The following is an 18,725-nucleotide window of genomic DNA, read 5'->3' as shown; positions in this document are numbered from 1 at the left end:
TATCCATAACATAATCACATCACTATGTAACACTGATAAATACATTGCAGGTGATTTGCTCAGGGTCGTGACATTTTTGACTGATTTCAAAGCCGTTGACCAATCACAACAGAGCTGGCCAACTAAAAAAAGAAGGAAAAAAGGAGAAACAAATATGAACCTGATAATGAGCATAATATGTCCTCTTTAATTATTCCTTCCTAAATTCACATTAACACACTCATTTCTCATGCCCCTCCCAAAAAAAGTTATTTCGGCTTCACATTCATGCCCCAACAACAGAGCATGTCTAGATTCTAGTTTAAATATGCCCAATCGTGAAATCGTAGGGTGTCACCCAACGTGTGAATTACATTCAATTAATGATACATTAGATTCATGTTCACTTCAGGAACGTTTCCTCCTCTCAGTTGTCAGCTCTATTATCACACATTTATGACAGCATGCACAGTGATTGTATCCCTGTCTGGTTGATGTAGAAGTTCATCCTGATGGACAACCCCAGCAAACTGTACACCATCATCCAGGAAGACCTGCCAGCAGCCAACGGGATCATACACATCATCGACCAGCCAATGACCAACACTCTCTCTGACCGGTCCCTTCGTGATGAACAGGTGAGGTTAAGGATCACAAAAACTTCCTGAAAACAGGAAAATATTTTGTTTACACTGAGATTAACCAGAACATATTTGAATCAAAGAAAGAACAGAACATGGAAAATATTGCCTCAAAGAAATGCTCTATTAAAACATAAATGTTCATAATTTAAGAATTTCTGGTGCTCAGTATTTTAGTTTAATTAAAACGTTATTAACCTGCCCAGTTAAATACAAAGCCTTATATGAAAGTGAATGTCAGTTTTTGGATCTTCTTCTTCTCGTGTCCAGTTTGCTGATAAGACAATCGGAGAGATTCTGACAAAGGATGACAAATACAATCGCTTCCTGTCTCTGGTTGATGTGAGTATCTTGTTCTGGCCAATCACATCACACACAGACGATATGTTTTATTCTAAGAATTCAGTCAAACCTTCAAAAGTCAGGAGACAATCTCCTGATTCTCCTTTCCCAAAAAGCAATGGTCCACTTATCTAAGAAACCATAACACACAGGCACATGACACATGCAGTATTGTAAAAATTAAAGATTGTTGTGTGGGAAAACTCTAGTAAATCAGCATTTTGTGAGTCACTAAGTTATTGGATTAAATGGGATATGATATGTCTGTGTGTTTTTAGAACTGCGGGTCACCACCACCCTTGCGGGGTCTGGGTCCTCTGACTGTGTTCGTCCCTTCAAACGACGCTGTGGACAAATCCAGAGACGGCAGCATCTTGTACATGCTGAATTCAGTAGGTCTAAGTATTTCATTAGTGTAGACAAGAAAAAACATTGTGTAAGACAGAATTCAAATACTTGATTTCCAAAACCATTGGTATGATATAGATCTTAAAGACTGGCTCAGCACTATTTAGTGTAATGAAAAATTGAAAACAGGCTCAGTATTTTTCTAACATACAGTAATGTCAACATCGACCCCAGTTACCAAGTGTGAGCCCTTCAGCCATCATTATACTTTGTGAGGATTATCAGGGATTTTTAATTATATTCTTCTCTTTTTCTAGGCCAAATATAAACTGCAGGAACTTCTCAGGCACCATGTTTTCTCCAAGGCCGGGGTAAGACGACCCCCACTCGACACTTCAGTCCTTCCTGTGTCTGTCCTCCTTTCTGCCTTTTGCTTTGCTTTCAAATATGCCCAAGAAAGAAATGCCTTTTGGTTCAAAGATTTGGTGAACAGACATCTTCTTAACAGATCTACACAGTCTTTTCTTAAAAGCAAATTGTAATTTCCTGATCGAAATTCTTGCTTTACAGAGAACGAACCCTTTAAGATTCAATGTCGACGTGATCTTTCCTTTAACAACACCCTCAGAAAAACAACAACTTCACTGCTGTTAGGGCACTAGGAATAGCTAAATTATCATTTTTGTTTGTCCTGTCAAGAAAGAAATATACGGTTTGGTTAAATTATTTTTCTGTGTGTAGCTGACAGTCGCCGAGTTGGCTACTCTCCCTCAGATTCGTACGATGGCCAATCAGATTGTCACCATCACTGTGTCCGAAGACGTAAGTGTATCCGAATGATTCTTATCAGTCTCTCATAATTTGCATTGATTCCTGGCTCATTTCCATTAACACAAGGCACCTCTTCCTTTTTCCCCCCGTCAGGGTGCGATCCTTCTGGGGGAGAAGGGCATCCGTCTGTCGAGCACCAACATCATGGCGTCCAACGGAATAATCCATTTGATTGATGGGCTTCTCTTCCCGCCCTCCATCCTCCCCATCTTGCCTCACCGCTGTGATGTCACAGAAAGCAAGATCACTGTGGTGAGCATCACAACACAATAATAAATAGAGTACATTTTCATTGTACCTGGAAATGCAGTAAATTATTATCCGATATATAGGGTGGCCAAAAGGTGCAAACGTGCTACACCGGCCATGAACTTTTTTATAGGCGAAACGCAATGCAGCTTCAGAAACGGTGCAAAAACAAAATATGCAAAAAGACATGCAAATGAAGAAACCTCTTTACCAACTTTAGCTACTAAAAGAGCTGCATTAACAAAACGCTGCAAATACAAAACGTGTCACGGCTGTACAAGGAGTGGACCCAAAAGCACAAGGCAGACACAGGATTCAAGTACAAAAAAAGTATTTACTTGAAAAGCAGATACCGTACAAAAATACATACAATAAAGAATCTACACTAATGCTTACCTAACAAATAACTAGAAAAATACTACTACCTGATCTTACCTTACTATAACGATATACACTGTAACGACGAGACACCGTTACTTGAGCTCATGTGGATATAATCATTGTACTCTGTGGGGTATATTGACGACAACTTCCCTGTTCCCCATGTATGTTGTAGCTGATTGTGGGCACCTGGTGCCCTGTGTTTAATTGCTCCCCCTCACCTGTGTTTAATTGCTCCCCCTCACCTGTGTTTAATTGCTCCCCCTCACCTGTGTTTAATTGCTCCCCCTCACCTGTTTCTAATTGCTCCCCCTCACCTGTGTCTTGTTAGCCTGTGTATTTAAGTGCTGTTTCTTGTTGGAGTGGTAGGGTGTGTGAGATCCTGGTGGCTGCAGGCTGGGCTCACGTGAACAGCAGCAGCAGGATTGAGGCTGTGTGTCATATGTTCATGTTTTAATAAATGCCCACACCGGGTTATATTTTTGGACGTTCTGCCTCTGCCTCCTTGCTTGGTCGGGCCGCTCAACGGTCGGTCTCACATACACGGACAATGACTGTAACGATAACTATATGCAAATAGGATAACGCTGGAGAGTTCGGCATAAGACAATCTGGCAACAGACAAAGGGAGACAGGACACTATATACATATATGTAAGTGGGCACAGGTGGAAACAATCGGGGGCAGGGCAGACACTGACGATGGCGGAAAAACAACCAAGGCAGGAAGTAAAGGAACAAGGAACGAAACAAGGGCTGCAGTCGAAAAGTCCAAAAATCAGCTCCTAACGTCTAACCCTATCGTCTATTCCTTGAACTCTGAGTGAAACGTCACAGGGTTAAGGGATAGTGGATAGGAGAATTCAAAAGGACTTACGATACACATGTTTAGCCGAGTTGGTGAATATATTTCTTCAATTGCATGTGTTTTGGCAAATTTTAGTTTTTGCATCGTTTCTGAAGCTGCAATGCGTTTCTCCTAATGGAAACGTTTTGGGCTGGTTTGCACCTGACGGCAACCGTATATTTGATATGACACTGATCTATTGGATGGATAAAAAAACCATCTGATGAACCAAATAAAAAAGGGGCTTTTTGAGTGTGGAAAACCTGATGGTAACTCTGATAAATCTACCTGTTACGTGTCTAAGTTACTTCCTTTTTCTATCAGTGAAGTCAATATGGACAACATTTATTTGACCAGCATCACCAGATTTATAATCTTCATGCAGAAGGAAAGGATATGTGGATAGAAAATAAAGGTATCAGCAGTGTTGTGCTAGTTACTGAACACCAGTAACTAGTTACATTACTAGTTACTTCATTTCAAAAGTAACTCAGTTACTTTACTGATTACTTACACCAAAAGTAATGCGTTACTGTGAAAAGTAACGTTCTTGTTACTTAAAAAAAGGGGTCCCAAAAAAAACAAGCTCCCATTAATGCCCTTATAGCCTTCATTTAAGTACTGTTATTGCATTGGAGAATAATACAATCTGTTGATCAACTTGACATGCATTTGCATCACTGAACTCTGCTAAGCAATGTGTTCTATACAAACACAAACACAAAGATATGTTTCAAAGTGACAATGTATCGTCGTCAGAGAGCAATTCCGGTTGATACATGGCAAAGGCTTTCACAAAGTTAGAGCCGTTATCAGTAACCGTGGAGGTAACTTTTGTTGACACTCCATACAAAGAGTGAATGTGGTCAATCTCACTAGCAATAAGATCGTACGTGTGCCTACCCTTTATCCTTTTACAGGCCAACGCAGCTTTCTGGCGTTTTAAAGTGGTGGGGTTTATCCAGTGAGATGTTATCCCGAGGAAGCTTCTGTTGTGGACAGACCAAATGTCTGCGGTGGTCGAGATGTATTCCAGCCCCTCAAATGTTTTCTTTAGCTCGCTATCCATTTTGATATATTCTTTCTCCAGGTAGTTGGAAAACGTTTTGCGTCCCATATGCCGTGTGCCGCCCGGACATGGTATCATGCTTACTAGCTCCCTGAAAGCGGGTGACTCCACTGTAGAAATAGCCTGCACGTGTTCAACAACATACCGTACAATGGCTTTATCCACTTTCACCTGACTAGCAGTCCCTCGGTTGAAATCCAGCCGCTGTTGCTTGGGTGGAGGTGGGGTGGCGTCGGATGGCTCTGGGTCTGTGGTCAATAGCTTCGTCCCAGCATGTTGTTTTTGCAGATGTTTTAACAGATTGGAATTGCTGTTTTGAGCAGTAGATAGGATCTTTGACCCGCCAAGACACAACTTACACTTAACTAACACATTATTTTCTTTATGCTCGAGAAAAGTAAAATAGTGAGCATATCTCCATGCGGAGAAACTCAACTTGTGCTCCGCCGTCGCCATGATAGTATTGTTAGTAGGCTAACTAAACACAAACACGCCCACAAAGCGTCTCCGCATGTGACACAGGAAGTATCTAAGTAAATTTACTCAAGTACTGTACTTAAGTACAGTTCTCATCTCTGTTCGCCTCGCTGTTGGCGCCGCTCACCAACGTCTGGGAGCCGAGACTATATAAAAAAATAACGGAGTAACGCATCATGTAGTAACGGTAACTGAGTTACTGAATTAAAAAAATAACGCGTTAGAGTACTAGTTACTGTCAAAAATAACGGCGTTACAGTAACGCGTCACTGTGTAACGTGTTAGTCCCAACACTGGGTATCAGTAATGCTAACAGTAGAAGCTATGCATTTATTGTTCTCTGGTTGTGTGTTTCTAGGGTCCATGTGTTCACTGCAGTTACCTCTTTGAGACTGACTGTCCAGAAGGCACCACTGAATTGGTAAAACACCTAATTATTATTCTACAGAAACCCCTTGTCGCATACTTAAGACAAAAACTGTTGATGTCTAAGTCTGTGCAAACTAGTTTTTAAATAGCATGGTGAGTTTTATAACTATAAGGTGAAAAGTATGGAGGTGTATGTTGATGTAAACAATGATCAGAATCAGAATACCTTTATTAGTCCCACAGAGGGGAAATGTACGTAGTTACAGAAAAAAGAGCCACAGACAGCTTAATGTTACCTATGTTACATGCATTAAAAGTACTTAGTTATGATATAATACAAAAATAATAATATTAAAAAAAAAAAACAGTTACATAATTTTCAAAATACACATCCTTTAACAGTTATAAGGATTTAGCAGCCAGGTATATATTACATAGTTATTAACGGCATATATATATATATATTGCACACGTACTTGGTTGTTATTTAACAGCAAGATTTGTGATGTGACTCTAAACCTTTAGAAAAAAAGGGAAGAGTGTTAGAACATTTTATGCATATGTTATATGTTATATATAACCACTGGATGAAAGTATAAATTGTAATAAGGTCAGAAAGATGTAATACTATAACACCTTTCATAAATGAAAGCATAAATTAGACAGAGAGCCATAGCAATAAAAAGCAAACCCGCTTGTTTTCAGTATGTAAGTATGGGAATGTAAACTGTTTTCTTACACCATATGTCATTCTGTGCTTTAATCATCCTGATGTGACAAATAACCACTGTATAACGCTTTAAAATAAATAAATAATTAGATAAAATCACTTTTGTTCTGGTTGCCAGATGCTTATTCCAGAAATCTTCATCAAAATCCTGCCTTTGTTTCAGCTATTTTGCACAGATATTTTATAAGAATTCTCTATCTGTTGAAACCTGGCTGGTAAAAGACATGGGCGAGATCATAAAACCATCAAATCTGTGTGTCTGTCTCCAGGACTCTCATCAGACCGGCTGTACTTACATAGTGTCTCGCCTCAACACCCAACTCAGTTCAGGATGTGCCAAATTCTGCAACGCCACCAACACGGTCAGTTTTATTTCCAGCTTTCAATAGCTGATAGAGTCAATAGTTTAGAAGAAATTGTGGAATTATCCTTTATCTATGTCTATTGTGTGTGTATTTTACAGGTAGCACAGTGTTGTAAAGGTTTTTATGGTCCGGACTGTAAACCCTGTATCGGAGGATTCGAGCACCCTTGCTATGACAAAGGAGCGGTGAGCATTACACACACAAGCAAACTCTGACTCTCGAGCCACCTTTCTCTACTGAGGATTTATCATTTTCTTATTTCTTGCCACATGCAGTGCTTTGACGGTATCCAAGGCAACGGGTTGTGCAGCTGTCAGTCAGGCTTCAAGGGTGTCGCCTGCCACATCTGTGCAGATCCATCCAAGCACGGAGAGAAATGTGACGAAGGTAACAGCTCCTCCTCACTTTGAGAGAGTTCGTATGTTCATACACGCAGACTTCAACTGTAGTTTACTCACTTCTTATCTGCGATATATTACATATATATATTGTGTATATATATATATATATATATATATATACATATACATATATATGTAATGCGAAATGAAGAACATTGAGTACAAATTGTCCCTGGGCAAGACACTGCACCCCAAATTGCTCCTGTGGGGATTGTCCACAGTATTGAGTATGTAAGTCGCTTTGGATAAAAGCGTCTAACAAGTGACATGTAATGTAATGTAATGTGACATTATCCCACTATTAAACTTAAATCATCACATGGTGTGTGTTTTTGCGTGTCCCTAGAGTGTCGCTGTGTCCACGGTGTGTGTGATAACCGTCCAGGCAGCGCTGGTGTGTGTCGGAGAGGATCCTGTCTAGAGGGATATTCGGGAGAACACTGTGACAGGACGGCCACGCCCTGCAACTCTGACGGCCAGCAGGAACACTGCCACATCCACGCATACTGCACACACACGGGACTGGAGAACAAGTAAGATACCATGTTAATTTGGAAACATCTTTTTATTTGTTGTTAAATTCTCAATGAAAAAGTGAGTATTAGTTTGGATCTCATTAAGGTACTTTATTTGATCCATAAACAGGTAACACATTTATTCTTAGTTTTTATCTAGTGTTTAAACCAAAATTGAGATATCTAAACAGCTCCAGGATGGATTGCCATGACATTTTGTAGAGACATCCCACCAATGCTAGAGGAATACTACAGATTGTCTCTAGTGCCACGAAGAGGTTCACATTTTGTTCAACACTGATGTCCTCTAGGAGGATGTTATCTAGCACGCATAAAAGCTTAATACAATCCTTGAAGCGATATAGTGCAGCTCTGCACGATCCAGTGTTGTAGTCAAGTCCCCACTCCAAGTCCGAGTCACCCAAGAAGAGTCAGAGTCGAGTCTGAGTCATCATTACCTGTGCTCGAATCCGAGTCGTCATGTATCAATCTGAGTGGATATATTTGTTTGAATGTAGCTGTTGGTTTGGTTCTTATCAATCAATATTTGTTGTTGTGTAAATGCTTTTATCCTCTTATTTTCTGCATTACTTTTATTCTGTCTATATAACTACTTTGGGCTGCAATTCTTGTATGAAAGGTGCTTTACAAATATTATTATTATTAAGTTTTGGTCGAGTTCCAAGACTGCCTTCAAAAAGCTTCTTCACAAATACAAACGGTCTACATTAAACACAATGACCCACTGTCAGTATTTCAGGTTGTCTTGCATGCAAGAAAAGAGAGAAAGGGGATGAACAAAGTAGTTTGAAAAAGAAGTGTCCAGTTTAGTTTTATGTATTACATAAATGTGTGCTCATTGTTAACCTTGGAGAACCCGCAATAAACTGATGTTTCCAACGGCACCCAGTTCATCTTTTCTCTGTGATCATAGCCCGGAGGGCTGGTTACCAGCTGACAACGAGCCACGTCAGAATGTGGCGGTGAGCATCCAAACTATGGTTTAGGAGCCTAGATACCGATAGTAAAGAATGTAACAGAACTTTTGCTCATGACATTTGACGTTGTCCCGGTTTTTTCCTCAAGCGTCCTTTGACAGAAGCATCTGTCAAAGCACACAGCACGATTTGCGGGGGGGGGGGGGGGGGGGGGGGTGTTGGTGTGTGTCTCGCCTCGCAGCTGCACAAGCCTGGGGATGAGTACATCCAGACTTGAGACAAAACTTGTCAGAGTCCTAGTCCAATCGTCAATGTGTGTGTCTGAGTTCGAGTCCATCACTGCGCGAGACCTAGTCAAGTCACGAGTCCCGCAAATCGGCACTCGAGTCCGAATCGACCCAACCCTAATAATATGATATTCTTATACCTATTACTGAATTTAGAACAGCTTACCTGCCTTGTTAACTCATATTTAAACACACTTTTTTGAAATTGGAAATAAACTAAATTAAACTCAACAATCACCGACTTTGGTTTGGTCAAAATCCTTTATTCTCTGAGTTAGATGTAGAAATGTGTTGGCCCCACACACTGTTTTCACAGCTCTATCTCACTGTCATTTCTTTGGTGGCAGACTATTAAATTAGACAAAAGTTTTGGAGAAATCCCAGCACTGCAGCTCTTTCCTTTCCGATTTGTAATCAGAGAGCAACATTTACAGAAACAACAAACCTATGAACAGGTGAACAACCCCATCCCTCTTCTGTTACTTGAACAGCTACTGAGTTTGTCCATCATCAATCTGTGTGTGTGTGTGTGTTGCACCAGGTGTTGGTGTCGGGATGGATATGATGGTGACGGTCACTCCTGTTCTCCCATCAACCCCTGCCTGCTGAGCAGCCGAGGAGGCTGCAACACCAATGTAAGTGTGTGTGTGTGTGTGTGTGTGTGTGTGTGTGTGTGTGTGTGTGTGTGTGTGTGTGTGTGTGTGTGTGTGTGTGTGTGTGTGTGTGTGTGTGTGTGTGTGTGTGTGTGTGTGTGTGTGTGTGTGTGTGTGTGTGTGTGTGTGTGTGTGTGTGTGTGTGTGTGTGTGTGTGTGTGTGTGTGTGTGTGTGTGTGTGTGTCTCTTCTTCTACAACCCCCATATCCTAAATAACAAAGTTGGTATAAAATAATTAAAGACACATTTGTACTTTGTTTACAATAAGAAGTTGAGAGTTCACTGATGTACTCTGGTGAGTGGCCATGAAAGATTGGATTATATTTGAAAATGTATAATACAAACATTCCATCTGCCCATCTCCCTCCTGCTCAACAGGCAAGGTGTGAGTATGCGGGTCCAGGTAATGCGTCATGTGTGTGTGCTGAGGGTTGGACAGGTGACGGCAGAGTGTGTGTGGAGATCAACAACTGTCAGCTGAAGCGTCGAGGAGGCTGCAGCCCCAACGCCGACTGCAACCACATCGGACCTGGACAGGTCAGTCGCTAACGGTTAAAGATGTATAGAAAGCGTCCGTTAATAATTATTACATGAAAGCCTCTTTTTTGTTGTTTTGTGTGTTTTTGTAGTCATTTTGCTTTTTTTTTGTCATTTAATTTTGTTGTCTCCCTGTTTGGGCTGTTCTGTCCCCTCATCTTTCTAAAGTCAACAGTTTTTCAACCTCAGTTTTTCCTGAAATATTTAGATTTTTGGTCTCACACCTCTACTTTATCAAATGTAACAATCCATATCAATCCCATCAAATCAATCATGTGTCACTACACTATCACCCAGACCAAGATTATTATTTTATTCTCATTATCTCCCATTTTTCTGTATGATGTATGAAGAAGTTGATAATTAGCTGTCTGACTGTAAGGCAAGGCAAGTTTATTTATATAGCAACTTTCAACACAAGGCAATTCAAAGTTTTTTACAAAAATGAAAGACATTAAGAGCATTAAGAAACATATTATAAAATGATATCTAGAAACACTCATTTAAAAGCAATGATTTAAAATCACATTTAAAAACACTAATTTAAAAGCAAAGATAATAAAAGTTACAGTGCAGTTTAAGATATGAGTATATCATTAAAAGCAGTGGCAAAAAGAAAGTCTTCAGCTTGGATTTAAAAGTAGTAAGAGTTGCAGCGGTCCTGCAGGTTTCTGGGAGTTTGTTCCAGATATTTGGAGCATAATAACTAAACGCTGCTTTTCCATGTTTAGTTCTGACTCTGGGGACAGAAAGCTGACCCGTCCCTGAAGACCTGAGAGTTCTGGATGGTTCATAATTTAGCAGGAGGTCACAAATGTATTTTGGGCCTAAACCATTCAATGCTTTATAAACCAGCAGCAGTATTTTTGAAATAAATTATCTGACACAGGAAGCCAGTGTAAAGACTTCAGAACAGGAGTGATGTGATCCACTTTCTTAGTGTCAGTGAGGACTCGAGCAGCAGCGTTCTGAATTAGCTGCAGCTTTCTAATGGATTTTTTAGTGAGACCTGTGAAGACACCATTACAGTAGTCGAGTCTGCTGAAGATAAAATCATGGACAAGTTGTTTTTCCAAATCCTGCTGTGACATTAGTCTTTTAATCCTAGATATGTTCTTTAGGTGATAGTAGGCTGATTTAGTAACTGTTTTAATGTGACTGTTGAAACTCAGGTCAGAGTCCATGACTACACCTAGATTTCTGGCTTTATCTGTTGTTTTGAACATTGCAGACTGAAGCTCAGCGCTATCTTTTATACGTTCTGCCTTGGCTCCAAAAACCATTACCTCAGTTTTATCTTTGTTTAATTGGAGAAAGTTCTGACACATCCAGTCATTGATTTGTTCAATGCACTTACTCAGTGTTTGAATTGGAGCATAGTCTCCTGGTGAAATGGTTACGTAAATGTGTGTGTCATCCGCATAGCTATGGTAATTTATTTCGTTGTTTATCATTATCTGAGCCAGTGGTAACATGTAGATGTTAAAGATAAGAGGCCCCAAGATGGAGCCTTGAGGAACCCCACCTGTCACATTTGTCAACTCAGATGTGTATTTATTTACATAGAAACAAAGTTGTTTCTGTCCTTTAAGTAGGATTCAAACCAATGTAGAACTGTTTCCGAAAGTCCCACCCAGTTTTCCAGTCGGTCTAGTAATATGTTGTGGTCAACAGTGTCAAACGCAGCACTGAGATCTAATAATACTAACACTGAAGTTCTGCCACTGTCTGTGTTTAAGTGGATGTAATTGAAGACCTTCACAAGAGCAGTCTCAGTGCTGTGGTTTGGACGAAAGCCTGACTGGAACACATCGAAACAGTTATTTAAATGCAAGAAATTACTCAACTGTTGAAAAACTACTTTTTCAATGATTTTACCTAGAAATGGCAGGTTTGATATGGGCCTGTAATTGTTCATTACTGAAGCATCTAGATCAGGGGTCGGCAACCCCTGGCACGCGTGCCGTAACCAGTGGCACACTAGGAATAAGTGGAATAAGTGTGCAAAATATTTAAATGGTATTTTTTCGGATCCTGAACGAGACCGCCGCCAGAGCGCGTCTCCCCGTTACCTGCAGAAGGAAGCCATGCACGCAACGCAGCCCCGCTTTCTTTATCTCCAGGTGACTTTCTGCCGCTTTCCTCCGTGGTGCAGTGCTGATCGTTTCACCACGGAGGCAAGCACTTCACTAATTGCAGTACTCATAAGGAGCTGTACAAATGCCGCAGTTTTTGCGTGGCTGTGTATTTAGTTGAAAGCCCAGTGGCGATCTGCTCATCTCTCATCGAAATAATATGCTACAAAGGGGCGGACTGGCCATCTGTGTGTTGAACTTTCCTGTCGGCTCCCAGACCGTAGTCGAGGAGGGCAGAAGCAACAATCTTCAGGTTCAATAACCCACTTTAGCTTAAATGACTGGAGAGAGGCGAGCTCTTCTTGGGAAGCCGTTGCATTTATTTAGCTGTTCTTCTGTTTCACAAAATACATCACAAACCTCTGCTTTTCTGCTTCCTCGTTTCACTTCCAGAAACATACACACGTTCTCTCCATAGGTTCTCTCACTGTCGCTCTATCATCCACAAACACACATGCACAAGCCACACCCCTCTCTCTCTCTCTCTCTCTCTCTCTCTGTCTCTCTCTCTCTCTCTCTCTCTCTCTCTCTTAAAGGCTCAGCAATCTCATCTCACTCTGCATGACCCTAATATCATAACACGTGTGCTCTGGAGAATCACAGAACGGACGATCGTCCTTATTATTATGCCGTTTAAACCAATTATTTAAATGTGTTTGTTAAATTCGGCATCATGTAAGTTGCGCTGACAGGTCCACACACTGCTTCCCCGCAGCAAGGCTCCCCCGCCCTCCTGCTGATAATTGACGAGGGTCAAGCTCTTGATAAATCTCGATCGTTGGCACGCTGATAACAATTTTTATTTATAAAGGCACTTCATATAAAAAAGGCTGCCGACCCCTGATCCAGATTATTCTTTTTAAAGAGTGGTTTAATGACTGCCGTTTTTAGGGCCTGTGGAAAAACACCTGAGCAAAGACATTTGTTTACTATATGAAGTAGATCTGAGGCCATGCAACGAAAAACATTTTTGAAAAATCCTGTTGGAATAATATCAAGGCAGCAGGAGGAGGATTTCAGAAGTTGAATAATGTCCTCTAGGTTTTTATCATTAATCTGATGGAATTGTGTCATGGTGTTTGAATTGATTTTAAGTGGACACAGGGACAACATATTTGCTGTACCTGATGCAGAGGCACTGACTGCTTGTCTAATTTTCTGAATTTTGTCAGTGAAGAAGGAGGCAAATTCATTGCAGGCCCTGGTGGATAGAAATTCCGAGGCTACTCACTGGGGGTCAACGGTAGCAAACAAGGCACATGCGTTGTTTTTGGAAATTATGTCAGAGAAGAATAACTGTTGTGCAATTTTCAATTCGAAATGATAAAAGCCAAGTCTCTCTTTATAGATTTAAAAATGAACCTGGAGATTTGTTTTTTGCCACCTGCGTTCAGCTTTTCGACACTCTTTTTTCTGTTCTCACGGTCATGGCCTTTCTCCATGGAGATATTTTCTTCCCTGTCACTTCCTTTGCCTTAGTTGGAGCAATGGCATCTATAACATTTTTAATTTTTGAATTAAATTGATCTACTAGCTCATTTACTGAGATGTTAGCAGGGGAAAGTGTGGAAGAAAAATTCTGAGTAAACATTTCCCTAGTATTTTCAGTTAAATATCGCTTTGTGGTTACCTCTTTTTGAACATTTTTGTGAACCGAAATAGAGCTCTCAAAGAAAACACATGAATGATCAGAGAGTGCAACATCAGTCACCACAACCTTAGAGATATTCAGACCTTTTGAGATAATTAAGTCGAGAGTGTGCCCCTTATTGTGCGTGGGCTCCGTCGCATGCTGAGTCAGTCCATAGTTATCAAGAACACAAAACAGTTCTTTAGTCCCTCTGTCCTGGGGGTTGTCAACATGGATGTTAAAATCACCAACAATGACTAGACGGTCAAAGTCAATACACACTATAGACAGCAGTTCAGTAAAGTCATCAAAAAAGCTTGCACAGTATTTGGGTGGTCTATAGATATTTAGGAACAGAGCTGGAGAGGAGCATTTCAGCTGAAGGGCCACATATTCAAAAGAAGCACAGTTCCCATAAGATGTCTTCCTGCATTGAAGGGAATCATTGAACAAAATAGCAACTCCACCTCCTTTCTTATGCATTCTTTCCTGACTCATAAAACTAAAGTTGGGAGGGGTTGACTCGATAAGAACAGCCTCACTGTTATTTTGTTCAATCCAAGTTTCCGTTAAAAACATAAAATCGAGATTGTGCTCAGTGATAAAATCATGCTGCCAACCCTGCGTATCGCTTTCATGCGGTCATTGATCTCCAGGAAGGACTTGGTGCCAGCCCTCTGTATCTCCTTCATGTGATCGAACTCCAGGAGGGTGGGCGAGGGTGAAAGGGTGAATGGAGAGTAGAGAGAGCTGGTGGGTGAAGGAAGAGTATCCTCAAAGGTGATAGGGAGGGTGAAGGGCAGTGGAGACTCCTCCATTTGTCTCATAGGTTTCCCATAATCAAGACATTCCTCAGGCGAGTGCAGTGATACTTCTTCAAGGTTTTCTGAGCAATGTGTTGTGTCTTTCTCCTGTTTTGATTCCTCTTACCGCTTGTCCTTGGCAGAGGGAACAGATTGATGATGCAGGCAGTTGAATATGTTAGAGATAAACCATTTCACTCCTGACTTGTTCAGGCAAACTCCATCTGCCTTAAAAAGATGTCTGCAGTCCCAGAAAAAGTTAAAATTGTCAATAAAATTGACAGAATGGTCAGTACAGGCAGTTGAAAGCCATGTGTTCAGTGCAAAAAATCTGCTGAATCTCTCCAATCCTCTTCTGACTGGTGGTAGAGGGCCACTGATGAACACCTCTGCATTTAGAGGGCTGACAGTTTCCAACTGACATTTAAAGTATTTTTTCAGCACTTCTGACTCTTGTTTCACAACATCATTTGTTCCAATTTTCAGTACCACATTTTCGTCGGATGTTCAGCCCAAATATGCAGGATCTTCTCAGCCAAGTCAGAGACCATATCATTGTTAAAACCGAGTACTTTGGTGTTGTTCTTACTACACAGACTTTTTACATCTCTTACAGCAGAGTCACCCACAATCAGAGTTTCAGGCCCAGTCGTTAGCTTTCCCTCTAGCCTTTTAGTTTTAGAGTAGCTATTGGTCCTTACCCTGCTGTGTGAAGAGGATAGGTTATCCAGGTCATCAGAAAGAGATCTCTGGTTCTGGGTCAGCGGAGCGTATCTGTTCTGGATTGGCACACTTCGTGGTTTAGGACAGGGGTTCCCAAAGTCGGGTTCACGAGATGATTACAAAATAAAAATGGAAAATTAAAAAAAAGGGGGTCGCCAGTCTCTGGCACTGTTATTTTGGGGGTCGCGGGCTGAAAAGTTTAGGAACCCCTGGTTTAGGAGGATTGTTTGTAGTTCTCCCTTTAGCAGCTGTCCACGGCTGTTTCCTAGTATGAATAGGGGTTGAAGAGGCGCTCTTCCTGGGTGGTAACAATGCAGGCCAGCTGGTCGCATCACAGATTTCAGAGCGCTGGGCTCTGCCTGTTGTTCGTCCTCCCAAATCCCATGGAAATTATTTACTCTTAGGTTTTGCACCCAGAGTGTTCCAGGGAGGACTACCACTTGTAGATTTATTACCCGGTACACAGCCCTCCTGTTCCTTGGAATCCTTGTAGCTGCTAACTAGCTGTGAGTTAGCATGCCTTTGTCCATTCTTTTGCAACACTGGTAAAGTGGTGTCATTCCAACCAAGTCCATTCACTTCAACGTTAACTTCCTACCGTTGCATTTTCATTTCCAACACGGCCATCTTCTGTAGAGAACGGAGGCATTTTACTGATAACTAGCTTAAGCTAAATAGCATGCAGTACCAGGCTTTAGCTGTTGCTAGGCCACGCTACTATAAGACTGAGGTCGTCGTAAAAATATTGAAATATGGCTGAAACCCTCCATCTATTTAAGACGAATAACTGTCCCAGTGATAAGTTAATGTCCAGGAGCCGCTGCTCGAAGTTTTCAGAAAAGAAAGAGGCAAGAGCAAGCAGAAAAGCGTCTGCACTGGAAAGCAGGAAGCACACTTTGCTGTAAGTACTTAAGAAGACTGTTAAGAACTGTCTATTTTTCTGTCTGCAGAGTGAGTGTGTTTGTAAAACTGGTTACATGGGGAACGGCATCGAGTGTGACCTCATTAACCCGTGCCTCGAGAAAAACGGAGGCTGCCACGATTTGGTAAGGACACGCACGCACGTACGCACACACACACGCACACACGCACGCACACACGCGTTTGTGTCATATTGTGTCAGCAGTGAAAATATTATTGCATTTATTCACCTAGAAATATAAGGGTTGCTTTTTGAATGTATGTCATGCTAATTGTTTAAACAGGTATGTGCCACAACAACATATGAAATCCCAGAAACACGTTAAATCAATATCCCAAATGAGCTGTTCACAAAAATATTATTAAATACATACAGATTAGCACTGTAAAAATATTTGTTTTCTCTTCTACTAGACTTCCTCTCGATAACTGGTTAATCTTATTTTTTCACACATAAAAACACTGCCTTGGTGCATCATCCATATTAACAAAAACAATATCTATTTATATCTTGCTAAACATCATACATGCCACATATTAATTTGTGTTCATTGTGTTATTGCTGTGTCCTCTTCCATTCCCATGCTCCCTTTCTGCTGCACACTGCCAGGCAAAGTGTGAGTTCTCTACGGGGGGAACACACACCTGTACCTGTCCTGATGGATACGCTGGAGATGGAACCCTCTGCTATGGGACGTTACCGGACGTGAGTATTCACATGTATAATTATGTCCCTTCCTCTTTTCCATACACACATACTCATACAGTTTTTAAAATAACATTCCTTTTATTTACATTTCATTATTGTCTATTATTTTGCAATCACTATTAAATTAACATTATAGTTTGTGTATTTATTTTTCTCTATCTATAAAATTGTAATTTATTTAATTTCATCCCCTCTGTCACCCACTTTCAAAACTCTCACTATACCAAAGTCACTGGTTGCCCAAATAATACTTAAAAAAAAAAGGGGAAGATTGAAGCTGCTACCAAAATAACTCTGTTTTTGTGTTTGTAGGAGCTGGAAATGAATCCATTGCTGATGCATTTCAAACAACTGGTGTGTGTGAGCTCTTTAGTTCCTCACTTGTTTAAGTTTCTGTTTTAGAAATAACTACATTTAACATGCTTGGTGATTATACTAGTTCAATCATAAAGTTATGCAGTGTTGTCTCAATTTACATGTAGAAACAACCCGCTGACTTGGTAAAGAAATTAGCCAAAACCATAAAACCTAGGCTGTACGCTCTTTCTGTCAACGTAGATGTAGCTGAAAAGATAAAATCCGAAGATAACACAATGTATATTTTTGTGTGTGTGTGTTTTTAGAGGCACAGGGACCTCACTGAGGACCTGAGTGGGAACCTCACACTGTTGATTCCGGTCAGAGGAGTTATGGTTAACATGACTACAGCTCAGACAGATTTCTGGACCAGTCGACACCACCTGCCTCTCTTCATACGGTCAGTTGCTTCACACACTGATCACATACTTGTAGCAGATACCCCTTTCCCACCGAAGCGGTTCCAGGGCCAGTTTGGAGAACCGAAAACGTAAGGATTAATAAACCTGAGCAAAAATAGTTAATGCGAGTACAGGTAAGAGAATGAAGCTGTAACAAGCAGTAGCGCTGAGCAAAGTGACTAGAAAGCGACCACGCACTTAAAAACACAAATACTGTATATAAAGTCAGGCAATAGTGAACCGCAGTGACGCGTCCTAAAACCCGGAAGTAAGTTAGCATTGTTACCACTTCCTTCGACAAAAAGCAATGCATTTTCTCCATAGGATTTTGGAAAATATCTGAAATAAGGTCTGTGGTTGGCACACATTTAAGAGACAGATCACGTTTTGTTCTACGACATTAAATACATCAGCAGTGACTCCACTGGTCATTTTTGATGAGTTTACATGTCTGAAAAACGATGGTTGTTAACATGTGGCTGAATAGGACTACAGAAGTTGTCGAGGCCGTTGTACGTCATTACGCCAAAAACGTAAACACTCCCGCTAAGTTTGTTTGCCCTGTTCTGCTTGAAAGCAAGTACCTGCGCTCTTGCAAACTGTTAAAACAAACGCTTCAACTTTACAATTTTGCATCTGTAGTTTTGAATATGGATCTTAAGCTGGCGTGACGTTGAAGCAGCGACCCTGCTGTAGTTCGTTTATAGCATAACATTAGTATTTTGCTTCTGGCGACTAGATTTATGATTCGAAAATTATAAAAGTAGTGTAGACATGTGGATATTATCCGGCTGAACAAAACGTGATCCGTTTCTTAAATGTGTGTCAACCACAGACCTTATTTCAAGCTATTTTCCAAAATCCTATGGAGAAATTGCATTGGTTTTTGACGAAGGAACCGGAAGGAGTTTACATCCGGGTTTTAGGACGCGTCACTGTGATTCTCTATACTCACCAGGCATAGTGTGACGCTGCTTAATTTGACTCTCGCGGGAATATCTCCGCAATGGAGCGGGCTTAAGTTTCACTTTCGATTGCATGATATAGCCCAGCGCAACACCTCCGTCAAGCATGTTGCCACTTGTTTG

The 18,725-nt window shown here is 40.9% G+C and overlaps 1 protein-coding gene and 1 long non-coding RNA gene across 6 annotated transcripts in view; one reads left to right on the top strand and one right to left on the bottom strand.

The window, feature by feature from the left end:
- Window positions 1-18,725, top strand: part of stab1 (stabilin 1) — a 161,778-nt gene that overhangs the window by 23,304 nt on the left and 119,749 nt on the right. For all 5 annotated transcript variants that reach the window (XM_079682469.1, XM_079682470.1, XM_079682471.1 and 2 more), the window contains 17 exons: window positions 480-617; window positions 891-962; window positions 1,241-1,354; window positions 1,628-1,681; window positions 2,052-2,132; window positions 2,235-2,393; window positions 5,522-5,584; window positions 6,532-6,624; window positions 6,726-6,812; window positions 6,903-7,014; window positions 7,375-7,561; window positions 9,310-9,403; window positions 9,800-9,958; window positions 16,200-16,295; window positions 16,781-16,876; window positions 17,192-17,233; window positions 17,503-17,636. In XM_079682469.1, coding sequence (XP_079538595.1) covers window positions 480-617; window positions 891-962; window positions 1,241-1,354; window positions 1,628-1,681; window positions 2,052-2,132; window positions 2,235-2,393; window positions 5,522-5,584; window positions 6,532-6,624; window positions 6,726-6,812; window positions 6,903-7,014; window positions 7,375-7,561; window positions 9,310-9,403; window positions 9,800-9,958; window positions 16,200-16,295; window positions 16,781-16,876; window positions 17,192-17,233; window positions 17,503-17,636 — 1,781 coding nt within the window. The remainder of the gene's footprint in view (window positions 1-479; window positions 618-890; window positions 963-1,240; window positions 1,355-1,627; window positions 1,682-2,051; window positions 2,133-2,234; window positions 2,394-5,521; window positions 5,585-6,531; window positions 6,625-6,725; window positions 6,813-6,902; window positions 7,015-7,374; window positions 7,562-9,309; window positions 9,404-9,799; window positions 9,959-16,199; window positions 16,296-16,780; window positions 16,877-17,191; window positions 17,234-17,502; window positions 17,637-18,725) is intronic.
- LOC307039985 lies at window positions 509-3,320 on the bottom strand. The gene is made up of 3 exons (XR_013808390.1): window positions 2,826-3,320; window positions 2,212-2,362; window positions 509-643 (listed from the first exon to the last, which is right to left on the bottom strand). It is a non-coding gene; the product is annotated as an uncharacterized lncRNA (long non-coding RNA).

The sequence above is a fragment of the Notothenia rossii genome (assembly GCF_949606895.1).
Source record: "Notothenia rossii genome assembly, chromosome: 5".
Lineage (NCBI taxonomy): Eukaryota > Metazoa > Chordata > Actinopteri > Perciformes > Nototheniidae > Notothenia > Notothenia rossii.
Note: the sequence above shows the minus strand (reverse complement) of the source record. Positions and strands in the feature narration are given on the sequence as shown.